General features: G+C 42.8%; 1 protein-coding gene across 1 annotated transcript; it reads left to right on the top strand.

Moving 5' to 3' along the window:
- Positions 1–8,465: 8,465 nt before the first annotated feature.
- Positions 8,466–21,485, top strand: STEAP2 (STEAP2 metalloreductase). Its single transcript, XM_049769003.1, is given in 10 exon segments — positions 8,466–8,609; positions 16,916–17,101; positions 17,103–17,132; positions 17,134–17,340; positions 17,342–17,420; positions 17,423–17,442; positions 19,474–20,001; positions 20,257–20,421; positions 21,033–21,127; positions 21,129–21,485. Coding segments are annotated over 9 exon segments (1,467 nt in total). The 5' UTR covers positions 8,466–8,609; positions 16,916–16,948; the 3' UTR covers positions 21,319–21,485.
- The last annotated feature ends 1,137 nt before the right edge of the window (positions 21,486–22,622 follow it).

Raw genomic sequence — 22,622 nt, 5'->3', positions numbered from 1 at the left:
ATACTCATGAAGGTCAATATTTTATGTTTATAGGAATACTAGATTTTATTTCTTAAGCTTATTTAAAACTTACTTAAAGCTGATTTCCTGTGCCAAGTATTAATATCAAGATTTGTGAAGTTGGGATGACTGACTCAATTATTCTAAGAAACAGGCTGGGGCGATAGCACAGTGATAGTGCATTTGCCTTGCACGCTGCTGACCCGAGACAGACCCAGGTTCTATCCCCAGCATCTCATATGATCCCCAGAGCCTGCCAGGTGAAACTTTCAGAGTCGAGCTAGGAGTAAACCACTGAGCGCATCCAGGGTGTGGCCCAAAAAACAAAACAAAAATTATTCTAGGAAATTATGTCTAAATTTAGACATCAGAATGATGAGAAAATGACAGGAAACAATGAAATAAGGTCTTTGCAATTTTTTTTAAATTCTTGTTGTTGGGCCACAGAGGTAGAACTTAGAGATTACTCCTGCCTCTGTACTCAGAAATCACTACTGGTGGGGTCATGGGACCATCTGAGGTTCATGTAACGAACCCAGGTCAACCATATGAAAGATAAACAACCTACTCGCTGTACTATTTTTCCAGCCCCATCTTTGTGATTTAAGAAATTCGAGGGGGACCGAGTGGTGGTGCTAAAGGTAAGGTGCTTGCCTTGCCTTCGCTAGCCTTGGACGGACCGCGGTTCGATCCCCCGGTGTCCCATATGGTCCCCCAAGCCAGGAGCAACTTCTGAGCACATAGCCAGGAGTAACCCCTGAGCATTACCGGGTGTGGCCCAAAAACCAAAAAAAAAAAAAAAAAAAAAAGAAATTAGAAACAACCCCCCCCCCCCAAAATACCCAGAATGGTCAGAATGATGACACCAGGGGGGTAGGGCACCATAAAATAAATAAAACAGGGGCTGGAGAGATAGCATGAAGGTAGGGCATTTGCCTTGCACGCAGAAGGACAGTGGTTCGAATCCCAGCACCGTGAGCCTGCCAGGAGCGATTTCTGAGCATAGAGACAGGAGTAACCCTGAGTGCTGCCGGGCGTGACCCAAAAACCAATAAATAAATAAATAAATAAATAAATAAATAAATAAATAAATAAATAAATAAATAAAGCAGAAGAAGATAGTCTACTGGGGTAAATGACTAATGGCTGTAGTTTTTTTTAATTGTATGGAGAAACATAGAGAATATCTTTTTGATATTTCATCAGAGTAGTGACCACAACCTACCACTAAATTTCTTCACTATCTTTTTTCAAAATGCCAGGCTCTTTATCTCTACCTCTATTATTATTTTTCATTTTACTAAAGCATCATGTTTGTACAAAGTTGTTCATAATAGGTTTTTTGTTTTGTTTTGTTTTGGTTTGGTTTTTGGTTTTTTAGGTCACACCTAGCAGCACTCAGGGGTTACTCTGGCTCTATGCTCAGAAATCCCTCCTGGCATGCTTATGGGACCATGTGGGATGCCGGGATTCGAACCATTGACCTTCTGCATGAAAGGCAAACGCCTTACCTCCATGCTATCTCTCCGGCACCCCCCATAATTAGGTTTTAGACACACTATGTTTCAGTATGGACAGTGGGCATTTTCTTTTTCTCAGTAACAGTAAAACTACAGGATTTTAAACAAAAACATTGATCTGTACCTGTTCTATGAGCTTTTTAATCCAGCAACCTCAGTTTAGTACCATATGTGTGTGTGTGTGTGTGTGTGTGTGTGTGTGTGTGTGTGTGTGTGTGATGCTCAGAAGCCCTGGTTGCCCCTCAGAGTGATTATCAATTATTGGTCATCCAGACTGCTGATTCAGTTTAAGGGTCTGAGGAGGATGTTGTGTGGGACCCTTTGGTGCTGGGTATTATTTGTGACTTAGCACAATTTTTCCTGATTCATTTGTTCTTCATCATCTGCATAAAAAGGCTTTCTGAATAATACCTATAATATGGCTATCCATTTCATTATGCATTCATCAATTATAAAGATCTAGATTGTTTCTGCTTTTGAGATATCATAAACAATGCTGCAATGAGTATTTGAGCAAAATTTTTTTACTAGATGTTTCAGTTCTCTGAAGAATATAACTAGAGCAGAAGTATTGAGCTATTTTTTGGTTTTGGGGACCATACCCGGTGATGTTCAGGGGTTACTCCTCTGCACTCAGGCATTATTACTACTGGTAGTGCTAAGTGCACCACAGGGGTTGCTGAGGGTCAAATCCAGGGTCAGCTATGTACAAAGCAAGTGCCTTATTCTCTGACTATCAATCTAGTCCCATGTCAAGCTTTTTTTGTTTTGTTTTGTTTTGTTTTTGGTCCACAACCAGGCAGTGCTAGGGGGTTAATCCTGGGTCTGTGCTCAAAATCACTTGGAAGATTGTATGGAATACCAGGTCATCCATGTGTAAGGCAAACACCTTACCACATGTGCTATCGTAATCTCTCTGGTACATTTTTAGTACTTGATATGCTGATACTTCTTTGTGAGTTCTGGGGCCCTACTCTTTTTTTTTTTTTTTTTTTTTTGGTTTTTGGGCCACACCCGGTGACGCTCAGGGGTTACTCCTGGCTACGTGCTCAGCACTCAGAAGTCGCTCCTGGTTTGGGGAACCATACGGGACCCCAGGGGATTGAACTGCGGTTCGTCCTAGGCTAGCGCTGGCAAGTCAGACACCTTACCTCTAGCGCCACCACACCGGCTGGGGCCTACTCTTAACACAGTACTCTGAATCACTCCTGGCTGTGCTTGGAGTATTGTGAAGTGCTGCAGAATTCAATCCATGGTTACCACTTGCAAAGTCCATCCTTTATATGGAGTACCCATGTAATGAGTTAGTATGCAGTCCACTCCAGTTCTTTGACGCATCTATTTTTAGGCAATTGATTTGCATTTCAGTAAGGTCTAATAATGTTGATCTTTATTCCCCATGTTTTTATTGATCATTTATTGCTAAAACTCATATAGAGCATACACCCTGTTTTTTCCTAATCCCCTATGCCCTGTTTTCCTAATCCCCTAAACACAGGGCACACACCTTGTTTTAATCCCCTAAACATACAGAGCTCACACCCTACTTTCCCTAACCTGATTGGTTGAGACACACTATAATCCAATTCCCACCTAAAATAAAGTGAATTACCACCCAAAACCCCTGTCAAGTGGCTCTTGGGAGTTTTTTTGTAAACTCTCTTCTTTGGGGAAGTGGGTGTGTGTGTGTGTGTGTGTGTGTAGTGTGTGTTGGTGTGTGTGTGTGTGTGTGTGTGGTGTGTGTGTGTGTGTGTTGGTCTTTCTGGTGGAGGTCTTTCTGGGCTTGACCTGGCTCCTGCTGCCCCCTATAGCCTGGCAGGTCTGAAGGTTGCAGGATGAGGGTGGAGAGATTCATTAAAGCAGTCAGATGAAGTTCCAGGAGTCAGCCAGCTTTATTTCACGGTCCTAACCTAACATCTACATTTTCTCACTTGGTTCTATGCTAAGCCTTTTCTAGCAGCTACTTCTCTACTTCTGGCTCTCTGGCCTCTGTCTCCTTTTCAGCTGCTTTTCTCAGGCTTCCTTGCTGACTAACTCCCTTTACTGATGATACTGCTGCTGCTTCTTTGCTGCTGCTGCTTTGCTGATGCTGAATCTGTTGCTGAATTGCTGATGCTTGAATCTCTCTGTTGAATCTCACTGTTGATTCTCACTTCTGCCACACTTCTCTCTCTAACTCTCCTTCTTAATCCCTCTCTCCTCCCAAGCAGACTCCTCTACCTGCCCATTCCAAGTGTGGGTGGTTCTGATCATTCAGTTGGTACTATAAACAATTAGTTGGGGAAAAGGAAGCCCACACTAATCTCAGATTATATGTATTTATAAATCTTTTAAAATATAGTGAATGCACATCAGCAAAGTAAGGTAATTTTATTTAATTCAATGAAAAAATTTAACTTTATTTTATTGAAATGGATTATCAGTATAAGGACTTATAATTAACACAAATTTTTGTTTGAACCATTATTTATACTTCCTTACTTATATATTTACTTAACTCACCAAACAAAATCTATAAGAACAGGTATATAAATCTGTATCTGTTGCTATTTTTTTTTTTGTTTTGTTTTGTTTTTGGGCCTCAACCGCTGTCACTCAGAAATTGCTCCTGGCTTGGGGAACCATATGGGATCAAACCATGGTTCATCCTAGGTTAGCGCGTGCAAGGCAGGACATCTTGGAACTCAAATATTTTTGTGGTGAATGAATTGCAAAAGAGCATCTGAAGGGACTAGTACTTGAAGTTACACAATTTGGAAATTACTACTCTACATGATTCAATTGTATAATAATTTCAAAGGAAAAAATGTTAACACCTCCAGGCCACTAGAGATCCATTTTATAAATTATTGCTGTGCTTCAGTGGAATCAATTACTACTTCACGGAACTAAAGAGATTTCTCAGAGAGCAAGTCATGACCTGGAAAATCTTGCGAAATGTTTTTACTCCGAAGCTCCCAAAGTAAAACACAGCAAGAAAAATGACAACTTCCTTGGAATAAGCTCAAAGGAATCATGTATTGGTACATCACCATGTAGGGTTTTTTTCCTAACACATTAAGTGACATGAGATCTTCATAAAAGACAGATGCCATTTTAATAATTTCATGAAAAAACATATTACCTTGGGGCCGGGCGGTGGCGCTAAAGGTAAGGTGGCCTGCCTTGCCTTCGCTAGCCTTGGACGGGACCGCGGTTCGATCCCCCGGTGTCCCATATGGTCCCCCAATGCCAGGAGCAACTTCTGAGCACATAGCCAGGAATAACCCTGAGCGTACTGGGTGTGGCCCAAAAACCAAAAAAAACCCAAAAAAACCAAAAAAACAAAAACATATTACCTTCTGATCTAGTTGTTGCTTAATCTCTTTTTTAGGATGAATTAAAGGGATTAGTTAAAGCCTGAAAAAGATAGTTAAAGCCTGCTTTAAGAGTACTTTACCTTCTGAGCTAGTTTTCTTTTATTTTTCTTGTTTGTTTTTTTTTGTTTGTTTGTTTGTTTTTTTTTGCTTGGTTTGCTTTGGTGTGGGGTTTTTTGGGTCACACCCCGGCAGGGCGCAGGAGCTACTCCTGGCTTTATGCTCAGAAATCGCTCCCTGGCAAGCTCGGGGGACCATATGGGATGCCGGGATTTGAACCACCTATCCTTCTGCATGCAAAGCAAATGCCCTACCTCCATACTATCTCTGGCCCCCTATATATAATATATATATATGTTTTATATATATACTAATCTCTGCAGACAGTTCTCAAAAATCAAAAAAGTTCTCAAAAATGTCCTGGTTTGGGACCAGAAGTTCTGGCTGCTTCTAGGACCACCTGAAGTCTTGGGGATAAAAAATCAGCTTTAACCTCTAGACCTATCTCTCAGCTCCAGGTTTTTAAAAATATTTACAATATTTGGCTAGCCTATATATACACACACGTATGTATATATATTATGTGTGTGTGTGTGTATATATATATATATATATATATATGTACATATATATACACAAATACTCTTTTTTTTTGGTTTTTGGGCCACACCCGGCGGTGGTCAGGAGTTTTCTCCCTGGCTGTCTGCTCAGAAATAGCTCCTGGCTGTCACGGGGAACATATGGGACACGGGATTCGAACCAACCACCTTTGGTCCTGGATTGGCTGCTTGCAAGGCAAAGGCCGCTGTGCTATCTCTCCGGGCCCATACACAAATACTTATATTGCTTGAAAGTGATTGGCGGGCCGGAGAGATATCATGGAAGTAGGGCGTTTGCCTTGCATGCAGAAGGACAGTGGTTCGAATCCGGGCATCCTGTATGGTCCCCCGAGCCTGCCAGGAGAGATTTCTTTTTTTTTTTTCTTTTGGTTTTTGGGCCACACCCGGTAACGCTCAGGGGTTACTCCTGGCTATGCGCTCAGAAGTTGCTCCTGGCTTGGGGGACCATATGGGACACCGGGGGATCGAACCGCGGTCCGTCCAAGGCTAGCACAGGCAAAGCAGGCACCTTACCTTTAGTGCCACCGCCCGGCCCCCCCCTTTTTTTTTTTTTTGTTACTCCTGGCTAAGCGCTCAGAAATTGCCCCTGGCTTGTGGGGACCATATGGGACGCCGGGGATCGCACCGTAGTCGCGATTTTTCCTTGGCTAGCTCTTGCAAGGCAAACACCTTACCTCTAGCGCCACCTCGCCGGCCCCAACCAGGAGTGATTTCTGAGCGTAGAGCCAGGAGTAACTCCTGAGCGCCGCAGCGTGTGGCCCACCCCTCAAAATAAAATAAATGCTGTCTTTTTTTTTTTTTGGTCCTTTTGTGAAAATCATATACTCTTTTTCATTTAAGCTGAGCACTTTTTAAATTAAGATTCCTATTTTTCTAGAAGTGCCCACTAAAAATCTAGAAGTGCCCACTAAAAACTGCTAAAGCAACTATGTGAAAAATCTTGTGTGTGGTGAATAATAAAAAAGTATTTATTTGAGGGGGGGACCAGTAGTACAATGGATAGGTGTTTGTCTTGCATATGGCTGACCTGGGTTTGATCCCAGCACTGTAAGCCTGCCAGGAGTGATCTCTGAATGTAGAAGAATCTGGAGTATGTCCTGGGCACATCTGGTGTGGGCAAAAACGAAACCAAAAATTAATTTCCCTAGTTACCAAAAAATTGAAAGACTTTTCTTCCATCTGTCAATGCCCCCATCCATTAAAAAAGTAGCTTATTGGGGCCGGAGAGATAGCATGGAGGTAAGGCGCTTGCCTTGCATGCAGAAGGACGGTGGTTCGAATCCCGGCATCCCATATGGTTCCCCACCCCCGTGCCTGCCAGGGGGCAATTTCTGAGCGTAGAGACAAAAGTAACCCTGAGCGCTGCGGGTGTGACCCAAAAACAAACAAACAAACAAACAAAAAGTAGCTTACTCCTAAACTTTAAAAGGCCAGAGAGATAGTACAGGGGTTAGACAATCACTTTGCTTTTGTTTGTTGGTTAGTTGGTTTTGGGACACACCCTGTGGTGTTGGGGGTTATTCTTGGCTCTGCTCTCAGATCACTCCTGGAGTGCTAAAGGGGACTCCATGGGGTGCCAAGGAAGAACCAGGTCGACCTCCATATAAGGCAAATACCCTCCTACCTGCTGGACTATGGTTTTGCAAGCAGCTGCACTGATAGGAGTGGTCCTTCAGTCTGAAGTCAGTCCTAAGCACTCTGGCTGTAATCTCCCTGTTCTTTACCCATACCCCTACAAACCTCCCCCTCCCCCCCCAAAAAAACCCACAATCCTTAAATCTATTTAGCAAGAGGGGAAGAGATACAGGTGAAATCAACAGATATTTCCAAAGCAGACTTTGCAAAGGTAATCCCCATGGACCAGAGGAGGGGAAAGTGCAGTGTCCAAAGCTCGACCCAAGACCCCTTCTTAGTTACCCAAGTCCACCCCCACTCCCGGATAAATCACCTGGAGATAATTTCTCAAACTTAATTTACTGAAATGGAAACATACTAACCCAATTTTTAAATCTCCCCAGTTCAAAGAGTTTTTAATAGATTAATTTTATATCTGAGAATGTTCTCTTGCCTCTTCGACACAGAAGAAAGAGGATATCTGATGGTTTGGCAATCTGCAGGGAGAACATTTACAGAGTTCAGAGACAAAGGTGAACTCCCAAGGCCACAGAGGCGAGTGGGGAGTTAAGTGGCTCCCCTGAAAAGACTGTCTACCCAAGTCTTGTGTCTAAGGGCGCCTTTCTCGGATACCCCAAGTTTGTGCAGCGCCAGCTAGAGAGTGAAGGTCATAGCCAGCCGACGCATCTAGGAGAGCGAGCTGTGGGGGTCTCCGACTGCGCTAGAGATGCCAGATGTGGTTCATAAAAGGGCTCGTTTGAACACTTTTATTTTCAGGTCAAAGTCCTGCCCAATGATAAGTCGCAAGGGGTAGAGGTGAAGGAAAGAGCGCGTGCAGCAGAAAATACGCGTTCTTGCAGACTCGTCCAGGAAGAACTCGGCCGCCGCAGGGGGACAGGGAGGCGGGGCGGAGCTAAGGTGGAAGCGAAGAGTGCAAAAATGAACATGCTATTCAAAAGTAGTGGAAGAAGGGACTTAAAAAAAAAAAAAGCGGCTTGATTTCAAAAAAGAATTCCGCGAAGAAGCCCTGCAGAAGCGGTCTGGGGCCAGCAAATAACAATGTTAGGTTACTCAGACTGCTCCCACCTTTGGGGTGAGTCGGGGAAGTGACTCTGTAGCTGCAGGGCTCTGAGCCCCTCTACACTCTCCGGACTCCCCTCATATTTCCTTGGGGGGGGGGTGGCGGGTTAACGCAGCGCCCCAGATCTGCCCGCTGGGTCGCTGCGCTGGGCTCCGGGTGGGCGCGTCACCGCTAGGGCCCGCCCCCGTCCCACCCTCCGCTCCTCCCCGTTATAAGCCAGCCGGCCCGGCGAGGCGGGGAAGCAGCTGCTGCCGGAGCACAATCGCCGGCGCCGGCTCCCCTGCAGCCACGGGGTGGCCCCAGGCGCAGTCGGTCCCTAGGCCCCGGGCCCGAGCACCGGCCGGCCGGAGAGTCGACGCTACGCCGGGACAGCTGCCAGGCTCGTTCATTCCCCAGGCCCGGCGCAGAGGGCGCGAAGGTGAGTGGCGAAGGGGCGTGCGGGGCGTGCGACCAGGTGCAGCGGGGAGGTTGAGGGGGAGCCCAGATGCTGTCGGCACCCCGCGCTACTGCATCCCTCCTCCGGGGGCTCCCGCGCCCTCTGCGGGCGACCTGCCTCCTGGGGCTTCCTGAGGCTCCTAGCACCTCGAGGAGGTGTGGAGTAGGAAAGGTGGGAAGAAGGATCTCATTGGGGGGGCCCACCCCCTTTTGCCTGGCTCCCGAAATTCTCAAGGTTGGGCCCCAGGAGAAAAGGACCCCCCCTTCCCCCCGGCAGGACGGATCTCCTCCCAGGTAAGTGGATTCCCAAAGGAAAAGCGGCGCAGTCCCCTCAGGCTCCCCAAGAGTATGCTTGCCCTTTCCTGGAAGATCTTGCCTTTGGGGGTGGGGGACACAGGTAACTGTTCTCTTCCCTAATTATGTGCTTAGGGCCATTATAATGTCTCCCAGGGCAGTTTGGTCGATTGCCCGTGGGTTGTCTTTAAGCTATTATAATGTCAGAAGGTAATTTACTTTTTACTCTGGGTGTCCTAAATTATTTTTGAGCCCTGTTTCAGTCTCGCTAAAACTTGTTGAAAATTATGCCCTCAAAATCCGCGCTTAAAATAGAGCAGAAAGATGTAGAGTATTTCTTGTGAGATTTCTATTTTTCTCCACCCCATGGAAGAAGGTTTGAACTCCTCAGGCAGCTAATTTATTAAATAGAAAAACTTGTTTCAGGCCAGGATTAATTGTCAATCATTACTATAGCGGAAATTGAGAGGAGGGGAATATTGTTTTCCCCTACCTCCGTCCTAGTGCCTGACCTAATCCTACTATATAACCAAGTTTAAGATTTTCAGATTAGAAAGGCCCCAAGGTTAGTACAATGATGGTCTCTTGGCATGCATTCCCCGCTGGGTTTCTAGCACCTCCCAGGGCCCTCCAGGAATTATTCCAGAACACAGACCTAGGAGTGAGCCCTGAGCCTGCTGGGTGTGGCCCCAAAACAAAACAAAGATTATTTCTAGTCTTACCATCCCTTAATCATTGTGTTCTCACTCCCCTCCCCCCACCTCAAGGGGTGTTTTTTTCTTTGATTCTGTATTTCCTACTTTTTGTTTTGGGCCATGCCTTGCCCCGGTGTCTCATATCTTGCACAGAATTCCAAATGGAATTCCAAATGGTGCCAAGGATAGAACTTGGGTCGGCAGCACGTAAGCAAATGTCTACTTGTACTATTGCTCTGACCCCTGCACAATTTCTTTTATTTTTAAATTTTTTAAAACTTATTGATTGATTGGTTTTTGGGCCACACCCTGTGGTGCTTCAGCGGTTACTCCCTGGGCTCTGCACTCAGGAAATCACCTCTAGCAGGCTGGGAGACCTAATGGGATGCCAGGAAAGGAACCGGATCTTCCTGGGACAGCTGCATGCAAGTCAATGCTCTTACCAACATGCTATATCTGGCCCCTCCTGCATCATTTGTTTAAAAGTTTAAAAATTGTTTGTAGAAGAAAAATACCTCATATAGTATATTTATATTGCAGGCTATTTAGACATATAATTGGGATGGCTGTAGTTTGCTTAGGCAGTTTTAGCGGTTGGTGATGGGATGAGCAGTATCAGTGTTAAATTGAAGGTAATTGAACAGAAAGGGAAATTAAAAGCTATCAGTTTTCTTTTTCTATATTGGTGACATTGAAACTCTACATGTAGTGTATGAAATTAATTATATTCTAAAATATTAGAGATGAAGGGTGAATGCAGGGCAGGGGTCCCAAGTGATGTTCTGGAGTTTGAAGCCTTCACCTTCCATTCTCATCTAACCTGTTACTGTTCTATGCAAGGGCCTGAGGATTCACTACTACTCCAGCCTTACAGTGCTTTGTGACAACAGGGTCACATCCAGGGGGGCTACTTGGAGAGCATCCTTCATGCTGAGTTGGATGCTGAGAGTATGTGTGTGTGTGTTGTTGTGTGTGTGGTGTGTGTGTGTGTGTGAGAGAGAGAGAGAGAGAGAGAGAGAGAGAGAGAGACAGAGAGACAGAGAGACAGAGAGACAGAGAGAGAGAGACAGAGGCAGAGGCAGAAACAGAGAGAGAGAAAGAGAGAGAGAGAGAGAGAGAGAGAGAGAGAGAGAGAGAGAGAGAGAGAGGGAGAGAGAGACCACACTCCATGGTGCCTATCCTAGCTCTGGACTCAAGGATTTCTCATATGGGGCACCAGGGACTGAACTTGGGTCCAACTGTGCAAACTAAGTATAATATCCAGTGGTAACTATCACTTCATAGTGCCAGGAATATAAACTCCAGTCAGGGGTGCCTGGCAAGCATGTTCCATAACAGTTTGTGCTGTTATGCACAGTACCAAACAAGTTCAATTACTGCATTCAGGAATCTCTCCAGCTCCACAAATTTGAAGAAGAATCCTAAATGAGTTAGAAAGATTACAGAGTGCCTGGAGAGAGTACAGCAGGTAGGGTATTTGCCTTGCACAGGGCCAACAGATATCAATGGTTCCCCCCAAGCCCTCCAGGGGGTAATTCTGAGGCCCAGAAGATTAGAGAAATAAAGGACAAGAGTTTACAGTTTTAGAACTGCAACTTTGATACAGGATGCAGTCAGGATATCAATAGCTTCTGCTGTACTCACTAAGCAACAAACCATACTGAGATGAGCATGATATTGACATCTCTTACCTCCTTTGGTTCCATGTGTCTTGATTAGTAAAAGGGAGGATTTCACTTGAAGACTCATTACATCCATTTGGGTCTTGACAATTTATATTCAGTAACAGAAACTTTACTGAATGCTTATTTACGAATTGTTAGTATGATGAGGCAGTGATGTCCAAGATACTGTTCTACCCTCAAGTTAACCCTGGTGTATGGGGGACAGGAGTGGGAAGACAGCAAAAACAGTTACATACAATAATTACCAAAATACTTAACAAGAACTGAAAAGTTCACATAAGATACCCATAGTGGGGGCCGGCGAGGTAGCTCTAGAGGTAAGGTGTTTGCCTTGCAAGCGCTAGCCGAGGAAAGGACCGTGGTTTGATCCCCCGGCGTCCCATATGGTCCCCCCAAGCCAGGGGCGATTTCTGAGCATTTAGGCCAGGAGTAACCCGCTGAGCATCAAACGGGTGTGGCCCGAAAAACCAAAAAAAAGAAGAAAAAGAAAAAAAAAAGAGTACCATAGTGAATCATTCTACTGAAGAGATAACAGCATGTGAAAAATTCCCAAGACAAGAAAGTATCTATTTTTTTTTTTTTAGAAAAGGAGACTAGGGTCAGATTTATTAAACTGTTAATTGGAGAGCTGAGCAGAGGCTAGCTAACTAGCTCATTCGGACTTTCAAAGTTCTGGTCAGGAAAATTATTTGGGAGCCAGAGTGATAGTGGGTAGGGTGATGGCCTTTAACATGGTTTACCTGTTATTCCTGGCCCCCTTATAGTCTCTGAACCTACCAGGAGTAATGCCCTGGAGCAGAGCCAGGAGTAAGTCCTAAGTACTGCCAGGTGTGGGCAGAATGGAAGAAAAAGGGAAAGTAGCTGTAGTTCTTTTCTGTGTGTGTGTGTGTATGTGTGTGTGTGTGGTTTGTTTTGGGTCACACCCAGCTCAGCACTTAGGAGTTACTCCTGGCTCTACGCTCAGATATCACTCCTGTCATGCTCGGGGGACCATATGGGATGCCGGGATTCGAGCCACTGTCCCTTCTGCCTGCAAGGCAAATGCCCTACCTTCATGCTATCTCTCACAGTTTTGGCTGGAGTGATAGACAGGCAGAAAAAGTGCTTGTCTTGCCTATAGACAACCAGGTAAGATTTGGATTGCACAGAAATATGCCCTGAGCAACGTTTGGGTGTGATCCCAAAAGAAAAAAAAATAAGCTATGATTTTGTTCTGGCTGAGGGTATTTGGGTCACTTCCCACCACCAGTGTCCCAGTTTCCCTCTCACCCTTCCTAATGCCTCTTTCCTCCTCTTTCCCTCCACTGCCTGCTTCTGGGACAGGCATTTTACATTTTACTTCTCTCTTCTCTCTCTTTTTTTTCTCTCTCTCACCCACATTCTCTCGTCCCTCTCTCATTCTTTCTCTCACTTTCAGTCTCTGTCTCACACACACAATGCACACTCTCACTTTTTTGACACTGGTTTGCACTACTGTTAATGAAGGGGTGCCATGCATGTCATCTATCCCCTTTCAGCATCCAGCATCCAGTTCCTGCTATTCACTTTTCATGGTTGACAGGGGTAGTAGATATAGTAGACTTCTTATTTATTTATTTATTTATTTATTTATTTATTTTTTTATTTATGGCTAGTCAAGTGAATGCAGTGGGAGTGGAGAAGGAAACAAAGAAATCTGTAACTGGCTGTGATCCAATTAATTGTAAACACCACTATACTCGGACCAGCCTATGGTAGACTTATTAAGAAATGGTTCTGGGGCCCAGAGGAGATAGCACAGTGGCGTTTGCCTTGCAAGCAGCCAATCCAGAACCAAAGGTGGTTGGTTCGAATCCTGGTGTCCCATATGGTCCCCCCGTGCCTGCCAGGAGCTATTTCTGAGCAGACAGCCAGGAGTAACCCCTGAGCACCACAGGGTGTGGCCCAAAAACCAAAAAAAAAAAGAAATGGTTCTGCCGTTTCAGAAAGAAAGAGGATATTGCAAAGATATGAGTGATTCAACTTTCTGATTCCACTCCACAGTGGACAAGGGGAAAAAAACTTGATGCATGTTTATGTAGCTTCCTACACTCTAGAGCTTTTTGTCCTACATTACTTGATAATCTCAGCAACTGACTAGCACCAGCCATGACGAATCTAAGCCTTCTGCGGACTCTGGCATACAACTGTCCTCTCCCTAGTATTTTCCATTATTACAAAGTTACTCAAAGTCATTCCAATGTCTGACTAGGGTTGAGAACCACTGCTTAGTGTGGAAAAATTGCTATTCTGTGGTTGTAGCAGTTCTGGTTGCATAGTGGGAACCTGCTGTGATTGTAGCTAGCAGCAGGGTGCTGCTGCCTGTGGTCACACTCCAGGCATGAAAAGGAAGTAGGGAATATTTTTCAGAGGTGTGTTTTCTCTCAAACAATTGTGTTAAAATTTGAGTATTAGGCAGTTACAGCAGATAAAATGTTCTAAAATTGGATTGTGACAATGATTGTATGACAGTAACTTTTAATGAAAATCCTTTATTTGTACACTTAAAATTGCTTTATTTCAAGATAAAGCTTTTTTTATTGCTACATATGAGTTATACTCATAAGAATTCGTAATTTAACCCATCAAGTTAACTATATAGCTTAGAAAGGAGGGGCCTATTCTGTGCCTTTGAAGTGTCTTACTTAGCTAAAGCCTGGGGATAAGATTCAGTAAGATGGGGCTGGAGTACTGCAGGTAAGTGCTTGCCTTACCTGAGGCCTACTCTGCCTACAATTCCTGTATGGTCCCCCAAGGCCCACCAAGAGTGATTCCTGAGCTCAGCAGGAATAACTCTGAGCTCTACCTGAAGGTGGCAAAAAATAAATTAGAAAAGGACTCAGTAGTAAGATTCTTGATAGCTGGATCATTTGGGAATAGAAGGTAGATGGATCAGAATCATAATCTTTAGTTGTAGACTTTATTTCTAAACAGATATCAGAGTTTCTGTCTGTTTGGGGGCCACACCCAGTGGCACTCAGGGTTTACTCCTGGCTCTACGCTCAGAAATTACTCCTGGCAGGTTCAGGGGACTATATGGGATGCAGGGTATTGAACCCTGGTCAGCCATGTGCAAGGCAGTTGCCCTACCTGCTGTGCTAATTGTTCTGCCCCTTCAAAGTTTCTGGAAATGTTATAGTAGTTTATGCAGTCTGATGTCCCGGTTATACCTAACCTGGTAGGTTAATGGTGTTATAGATTATGGCTGTTGGATTTTTTTTTTTTAAAGCGGGGCACAACAGAAGCATCAGGGGTTACTCCTGGCTCTGCATTCAAGAAATTATTCCTGGCTGGGGCTGGGGAGAGATAGAGTGGGAGGTAGATAAAGAGTTTGGCCTTGCATGCAGAAGGACGGTGGTTCAAATCCGCATCCATATTCTCTTCTGAGCCTGCTAGGATTGATTTGAGTGTAGAGCCAGGAGTAACCCCTAGAGTGCCTGCCGGGTGTAAACCCAAAAACCAAAAAAAAAAAAAAAAAAAAAAAGAAAGAAAAGAAAAAGAAATTAATCCTGGCAGACTTAGGGGACTATATAAGATCCTGAGAATCAAAATCTCATTAAGAACATTGCAAGGCAAGCACCATACCCTCTGCACTATCATTCTGACCTCAAATGTGATATCACTTTGTCACATTGCAAATTAATCTTTTATTGGTTTTTTGGAAAGAGGGGGAGGGTTATACCCAGCAGTGATTCACACTTACTCCAGACTCAGCACTCGAGGAATCGTCAGGTACAGTATTGTCAGAGATCAAACTTGGGTTGGCCATATGCAAAGCAAGTATCCAATATTGTGCTAACTCTCTAGCCCCATTTGGGGGGGGGGGGGGGGAGATGAACACACCCAGGACTGCTCAGGGATTACTCCTGGCTCTGCTTTTATGAAATTATGCCTGGTAGTGCTCAGGGGAACCATATGGAGTGCTGGGGATAGAACCCAGGTTGGCTGTGTTTTAAAAGGCATTATGTTTCTCAATGGTATGTTCTCATTGAATAAAGGATGAATGACAAGTCTATGTATTTTATTATATTTTGATAACTTTGTTTTTTTAAAGTATGATTTAAATGTCAGCATTTGTATTTTGCTCTTTTCATCATACTATGTTTTAATAATTAAGTACAGTGAAGATTATAGAATTCACCTTAAAGGACTCTAGTTTTCAGTTACAAAGTTATGGTTTTTTTCTTTTGTTTTGTTTCTTTGCTTTATTGGGCCACATCCAGTGGCAATTAGGAATTACTCCTGCCTTGGGGGACCATATGGAATGCTGGGAATTGAACCGTGGTTTGTCCTGGGTTAGCGCTTGCAAGGGAAACGCCTAGCTACACTGCGCTATTGCTGCTGGCCCCTATTTTTTTCTTAATAGTTTTCCTACTCTGTCTTATAAGCTATATCCATCAAATCACAAGCTTTCCTACTTTTAGTGACATTTCTGATTATCTCTGATCTGCTGAGAAGCTGGGTAATCCACATGTGTTTGAGCTGATTGAAAAGATGTTCTGGGTGAAAACATCAATCTTTGTTTTGTTTTGTTTTTGGTGGCCACACCCATCGATGCTCAAGTTACTCCTGGTTCTGCACTCAGAAATCACTCATGGAGGGGCTAGAGAGATAGCAGAGCAGTAGGGCATTTGCCTTGCATGCACCCGACCGGAAGGGTACCCGGTTCAATTCCCGCATTTCCATTATGGTCCCTGAGCACTGCTGGGTGTGGCCCAACAACTAACCAACCAGTTAATCAATAAAGGTTAAAAAAAAAAGAAATCATTCATCGCAGGCCCGGGGATGCTGGGATCGAATCTAGGTCAGCCGCCCGGCAAAGCAAAACACCCTAACCACTGTGCTATTGCTCCAGCCTCAACTTACTCTTTCCTTCTTTTATGCTGCAGTACCTTGCTGCTCAAAGAGGAGTCTCTAAACCAGGGGTATGTGCATTGCCTTATTAGAAATGCAGAACATTGGGCTTTGCCTCATTCCTTATTCAAAATGTAAATTTTTACAAGATTCTCATGTAATTCCTGCACACCCCTTTTGGAAGAAGTTTAAGAAGATCCACTTGAACTATCAACTTTGTGACACTTTGATTATTATATAATATATTTATTTTATTTTATTTTATTTTTGGTTTTGGGCCACACCCAGTGATGCTCAGGGTTTACTCCTGGCTATGCTGATGGGGCCACAGCAGTAGGCCATTTGCCTTGCAAATGGCTGGACCTAGGATAGACTGCGGTTCAATCCCCCGGATCCTGTATGGTCCCCCAAGCCAGAAGCTATTTCTGAGCACATAGCCAGGAGTAACCCCTGAGCATCATCAGGTGTGGGCCCAAAACCAAAAAAAAAAAAAAGAGAAAGAATTTGCTTCTGAATCGAACCCAGGTCTGTCCTGGATCAGCGCTCGTTCGTACAAAGCAAATGCCCTACCACTGTGCTATCACTTTGGCCCCTATTATACAGTATAGGTAAGAGGTGGTTTTAAGTTTATGTTGTTTCTTGGGATATATAGTTGCCTTACCTTCAGAACAAAGAACATTGATATTCAGAATACTTTCGTGTTTGGTAATTGGTAATAATTAATATTCTCTTTTCTCTCCTAGAGTGTCCCTGGCAACCTTGGAAGGATCCATATCATGGAATCAATCTCTATGATGGGAAGCCCTAAGAGCCTTAGTGAAACTTTTTTGCCTAATGGTATCAATGGAATCAAAGATGCAAAAAAGGTCACCATAGGTGTCATTGGAAGTGGGGATTTTGGCCAAATCCTGACCATTAGACTTATTCGATTGTGGCTATCACGTGGTCATTGGAAGCAGAAAACCCTAAGTTTGCTTCTGAATTTTTCCCTCATGTAGTAGATGTAACCAATCATGAAGATACTTTAACAAAAACAAATATAATATTTGTTGCTATACATAGAGAACATTACCCGTCCTTGTGGGACCTGAGACATCTGCTTGTGGGTAAAATTCTGATTGACGTGAGCAATAACTTGAAGATAAACCAATATCCAGAATCTAATGCCTGAATATTTGGCTTCATTATTCCCTGATTCTTTGGTTGTCAAAGGATTTAATGTGGTCTCAGCTTGGGCACTTCAATGTGGACTAAAGATGCCAGCCGACGGGTAGGTATTTTTAAATTCTTATTTGGTAGGAATTTTGTACCTAAAACTATTTATTTTTCCATAAGATTTACCCAGCAGTGCTCAGGGGTCACTCCTGGCTCTATGCTCAAAAATAGCTCCTGGGCAGGCTCTGGAGGACCATATGGAATGCCAGGGGAATCAAATCAGCATCCATCTAGGGTTGACAGTATGCATGGCAAACATCCTACCTCTGTGCTATCATTCTGGCCCCTCTAAAACAATTTTATTTTATTTATTTATTTGGGGAGGGTGGGCCACAACCGGTGATGCTCAGAGGTTACTCCTGGCTATGCACTCAGAAATCACACTGGCTTGGGGGGACCATATGAGATATCGGGGTATGGAACCACAGTCTGTCCTGGTGTCATCAGCATGCAAGACAAACGCCCAACCATTGTGCCATCACTCTGGCCCCTTCTAAAATTATTTTAAAGCCAAATTCTTGGTTCCATCCCTAGGAATGATACTCAAGAATATTGCACTCAGAAATCTTTGAGTGGTAAAAAAATATTTTGATATTAATTTTTGGGCCACATTTGGCAGTGCTCAGGGCTTATTCCCAGTTCTGTGTGCAGGTATCACTCCTGGCAGGTTATGATTATATGGGATAGCAGAGTTAGAACCCAGGTTGGATGTTTGTAAGACAAGACCCTTGACCTCTATATAATTTTCTAGCCCCATAAAGAAAAGTGTTTTTTTGGGGGGATGGGTGGTGGATTCACCCTGTATTGTCTGGGGTCTCTGCTCAGGGATCAATCTTGGTGGGGCAGTTTACCCTAACCATTATTTGTTTTTGTTTTTGGGCCACACCTGGCATTGCTCAGGGGTTACTCCTGGCTGGCTGCTCAGAAATAGCTCCTGGCAGGCACAGGGGACCATATGGGACACCAGGATTTGAACCAACCACCTTTGGTCCTGGATCAGCTGCTTGCAAGGCAAACGCCGCTGTGCTATCTCTCTGGGCCCTACCCTAACCATTATACTATCTCTCTAGCCCTGAGTAGAAAATTTAATCAAGTTGTTTCCAAATTGAATACACAGTCAACAGCCCTATAACCTATCATTCATAAAATTAAAAAAGGAAAATTTAGGTTCAGTCCTTAAAACAGATAATCCTCAAAGTAAATTCTTACACTTTCAGTTGATTATCTTTTTATATGTAGGAGCTTCAGAAAATATATGTTTGGGGGCCGGAACAATAGCACAGCAGGTAGGGCACTTGTCTTGCATATGACTACAGAAGGTTCAATCCCTGGCTTCTCATATTCTCCCCTTAGCCTGCTAGGAGTGATTCCTGAGTGCAGAGCCAAAATAACCACTGAGCACTACTAAATATATATATATTTATATTTAACCTTGACAGGACACATTTCTGTTCCCAAAATGTGGGGAAAAAAGAATATTTGGATCATTGATTTTTTTTTTTTTTTTTTTTTTTTTTGGTTTTTGGGCCACACCCGTTTGACGCTCAGGGGTTACTCCTGGCTATGCGCTCAGAAGTCGCTCCTGGCTTGGGGGACCATATGGGACACCGGGGATCGAACCGCGGTCCGTCCTAGGCTAGCGCTGGCAAGGCAGACACCTTACCTTTAGCGCCACCGCCCGGCCCCAGGATCATTGATTTTATAACAAGTTAATTTAAGAAAAGGCATGAGTGACTTGTCTCTCCTCACTTCAGAAACAATTTTTTAAATGTCTTTTTCCCTCCTAGCTATCCTTTCTTCCTCCTTTATTGCTGATAGGTATTCAATATTTCATCTCTGTATGAATGCTATTGGATATAAAATTTGAGAAAATATTGGTGATTAAGTAGAACATCTGATGCTTTTATTTATTTATTTATTTATTAGTTTGGGGTTTTTGTTCACACCTGATGGTGCTCCAGGAACCATGTGGATTGCCAGGGATTAAACCAAGTACAAGGGTATAAGGCAAATGCCCTATCCATTGTGACCCTTGATGTTTTTTAAAAAGGCTAAAAGTAATGATGAATCTTGTGTTTTTCTGCAGGTTTATATATGCAGCAACAATATTCAAGCACGACAGCAGGTTATTGAACTTGCCAGACAATTGAATTTTGTTCCTGTTGACCTGGGATCATTATCATCAGCCAGAGAGATTGAAAATTTACCTCTACGACTCTTTACTCTCTGGAGAGGGCCAGTGGTGGTAGCCATAAGTCTGGCAATATTTTTTTTTCTTTATTCTTTCCTTAGAGATGTGATACATCCATATACCAAAAATCAGCAGAGTGACTTTTACAAAATTCCTATTGAGGTTGTGAATAAAACCTTGCCCATAGTTGCCATTACTTTGCTGTCCCTTGTATACCTGGCTGGTCTTTTGGCATCTGCCTATCAACTTTACTATGGCACCAAATATAGGAGATTTCCTCCTTGGCTGGAAACCTGGCTACAGTGTAGAAAACAACTTGGATTACTAAGTTTCTTCTTTGCTGCAGTTCATGTTGTCTACAGTCTCTGTTTACCAATGAGAAGATCGGAGCGATATTTATTTCTCAATATGGCTTATCAACAGGTATGCAGCACTTTTAGAATAAAATACATTATGATTTGGAGACCATATGGTGTGCCGGGGATCAAACCCTGGTTAGACTCATGCAAAACAAATGCCTTACCCTCTGTGCTATTATTCCAATAGTGGTATTAGAGTCAGTAAAATTAATGCAACTTATGTCAGGATATGACAAATTTTATTGTAAGAATCAACTCTATGCTGAACCAGTTAATGGTTCTATTAAATGAAGTAAATTCATATTTGCTTTCTTGCTAGGTTCATGCAAACATTGAAAACTCTTGGAATGAGGAAGAAGTTTGGAGGATTGAAATGTACATTTCTTTTGGTATAATGAGCCTTGGTTTGCTTTCCTTGCTGGCAGTCACCGCCATCCCTTCAGTGAGCAATGCTTTAAACTGGAGGGAATTCAGTTTTATTCAGGTAAGTGAGATTTTATTTGGTAAGGCAAATAAGTGGGTAAGCTTTATAACATTTATGGTTTATTAATATCCTTAAATAAATCCTGACTTTTTTTTTGGGTTTTTGGGCCACACCCGGTAACGCTCAGGGGTTACTCCTGGCTATGTGCTCAGAAGTTGCTCCTGGCTTGGGGGACCATATGGGACACCGGGGGATCGAACCGCGGTCCGTCCAAGGCTAGCGCAAGCAAGGCAAGCACCTTACCTTCAGCGCCACCACCCGGCCCCAAATCCTGACTTTTTATAGTTATATTATCAGAAATCATATAGCAGGAAATAAACCTATTACTTACAACTGATTTCAGAGTAAATTATCAGAAAGGAATATTATAGCACATCCATCAATATAATGTAATATAGCATTATTGTATTTCCACATGCAATTATTTTAAGGTTATTATAAGATGTATGCAGATCTAGCCTCTCTAAAAATTCATACATATATGAAATGTAATAGTAAACAAAAAAATAGCTCAGCAGTTTAAAGGTCAAAAGAGTTCGCTATAGCTAGCTGGATTTACTTATGAGTTTGAATAATTCTGTTTTGTTCTGTTTTCTTCCTTTTTCCCCAAGTCTACACTCGGCTATGTTGCTCTGCTCATAACTACTTTCCACGTTTTAATTTATGGATGGAAACAGGCTTTCGAAGAAGAGCACTACCGGTTTTATACCACCAAACTTTGTTCTTGCTCTTGTTTTACCTTCAATTGTAATTCTGGGTAAGATCATTTTGCTTCTTCCATGTATGAGTCAAAAGCTAAGAAAAATTAAAAAAGGCTGGGAAAAGAATCAATTTCTCGAAGAAGGTAATCAAGGAACAGTTCCACATCTTTCGCCAGAGCGGGTGACGGTCATGTGAAGATAAATGGTGCTTGGTGATGCCATAGAAAAGCCATTCTACTCATGCCATGTTTTCTTGTCTTCTGTTGGAAGTACAATGCAAATTAACTGTGGATAGGCTGAAATCTGTTCAGTGAGATCTCATCTAAACTAATGATTGACTTAAATAAATTTTCACAAATGTCATGTGTATATGGATATTTGTAGTCAATTTTTGTTGAAATTTAGGTATGTTTTGCATAATATTAAAATTTTTTGTTATTTTAAAAAGCTATTCTATAGTCATGAAATGTAGTTAATCATATTGGTACACAAAAATGTAAAAACTTTCAAACCAGCAACACACACAAATTTGTTTCAACATAATTCAGTGGATTTTTTCTGAAGGTTAAATAGGGCTTCACTTATTCAGCATATAAAAAAGAAATGTGCAATTATACATTATTTTTTAGGAAGAATAATTATATTGCCATTTAGTAAGAGTTGTACATGGTAACAGTTCTCTTTGATGAAGAAGGATTTGAATATTAGTTGATGGTAGAAAGTGATTGAGCAGCAATTAAAGAAAGAATGAACCTAAAATTACAAGTGCACATATGTACTGATACCTCATAGAAGATCTTATTTATTTTGTTAGAGATACATTTATTTGCATATTAATAATTGTAAATTAGTATTTTGCTTAAATGTGCATATTGATCAGTGGGATAAATGGCCATATTTGACCTCAAAATGATTTTTCTAATGTATTATGAATCCTGAGAATCTTGGTATTGTTTTTGTTAGAGGGAATGTGTTGATTTTGTACTTGTCATCTGTTTTCCTCTCTTGCACCTTAGCCAGTATCAAAGGTACTATTCATACTATCAAATGACACAGATGAAATCAATCTTTTTTGGTTTTTTTTTTGGCCAACCCAGTGATGCTAGCTAAGGGTTACTTCTGGCTTTGGGGGACCATATGGGACTTGGGATTGAACCCAGGTTTGTCCTGGATCAGTCATGTGCAAGGCACTTACCACTGTGCTATTGCTCTGGCCCGAAAACAATCATTAATTTACTATTTTTTATGGTGTAAACTATAGTTCCTAACCCTGGAGACATGCAATTAAAAGGCCATTCTAGGAGATGAAAAGGATTAATAGAGGTTATTTGTGGGTGAAGTGGTGAGGATTATTTGATACTCAGGTTTTTCCTTGGCTCTGTGCTCAGGGATCACTTCAATATTTCTCAAGGGACTTTATGTGGTGCCATCAATTGAATTGGGTTGGCCTTTTGCAAGGCAAGCACATAAGCCCTGTACTATCTCTCCAATCCAGAACAA

The sequence above is a fragment of the Suncus etruscus genome, chromosome 1 (genome assembly GCF_024139225.1).
Source record: "Suncus etruscus isolate mSunEtr1 chromosome 1, mSunEtr1.pri.cur, whole genome shotgun sequence".
NCBI lineage: Eukaryota > Metazoa > Chordata > Mammalia > Eulipotyphla > Soricidae > Suncus > Suncus etruscus.
Note: the sequence above shows the minus strand (reverse complement) of the source record. Positions and strands in the feature narration are given on the sequence as shown.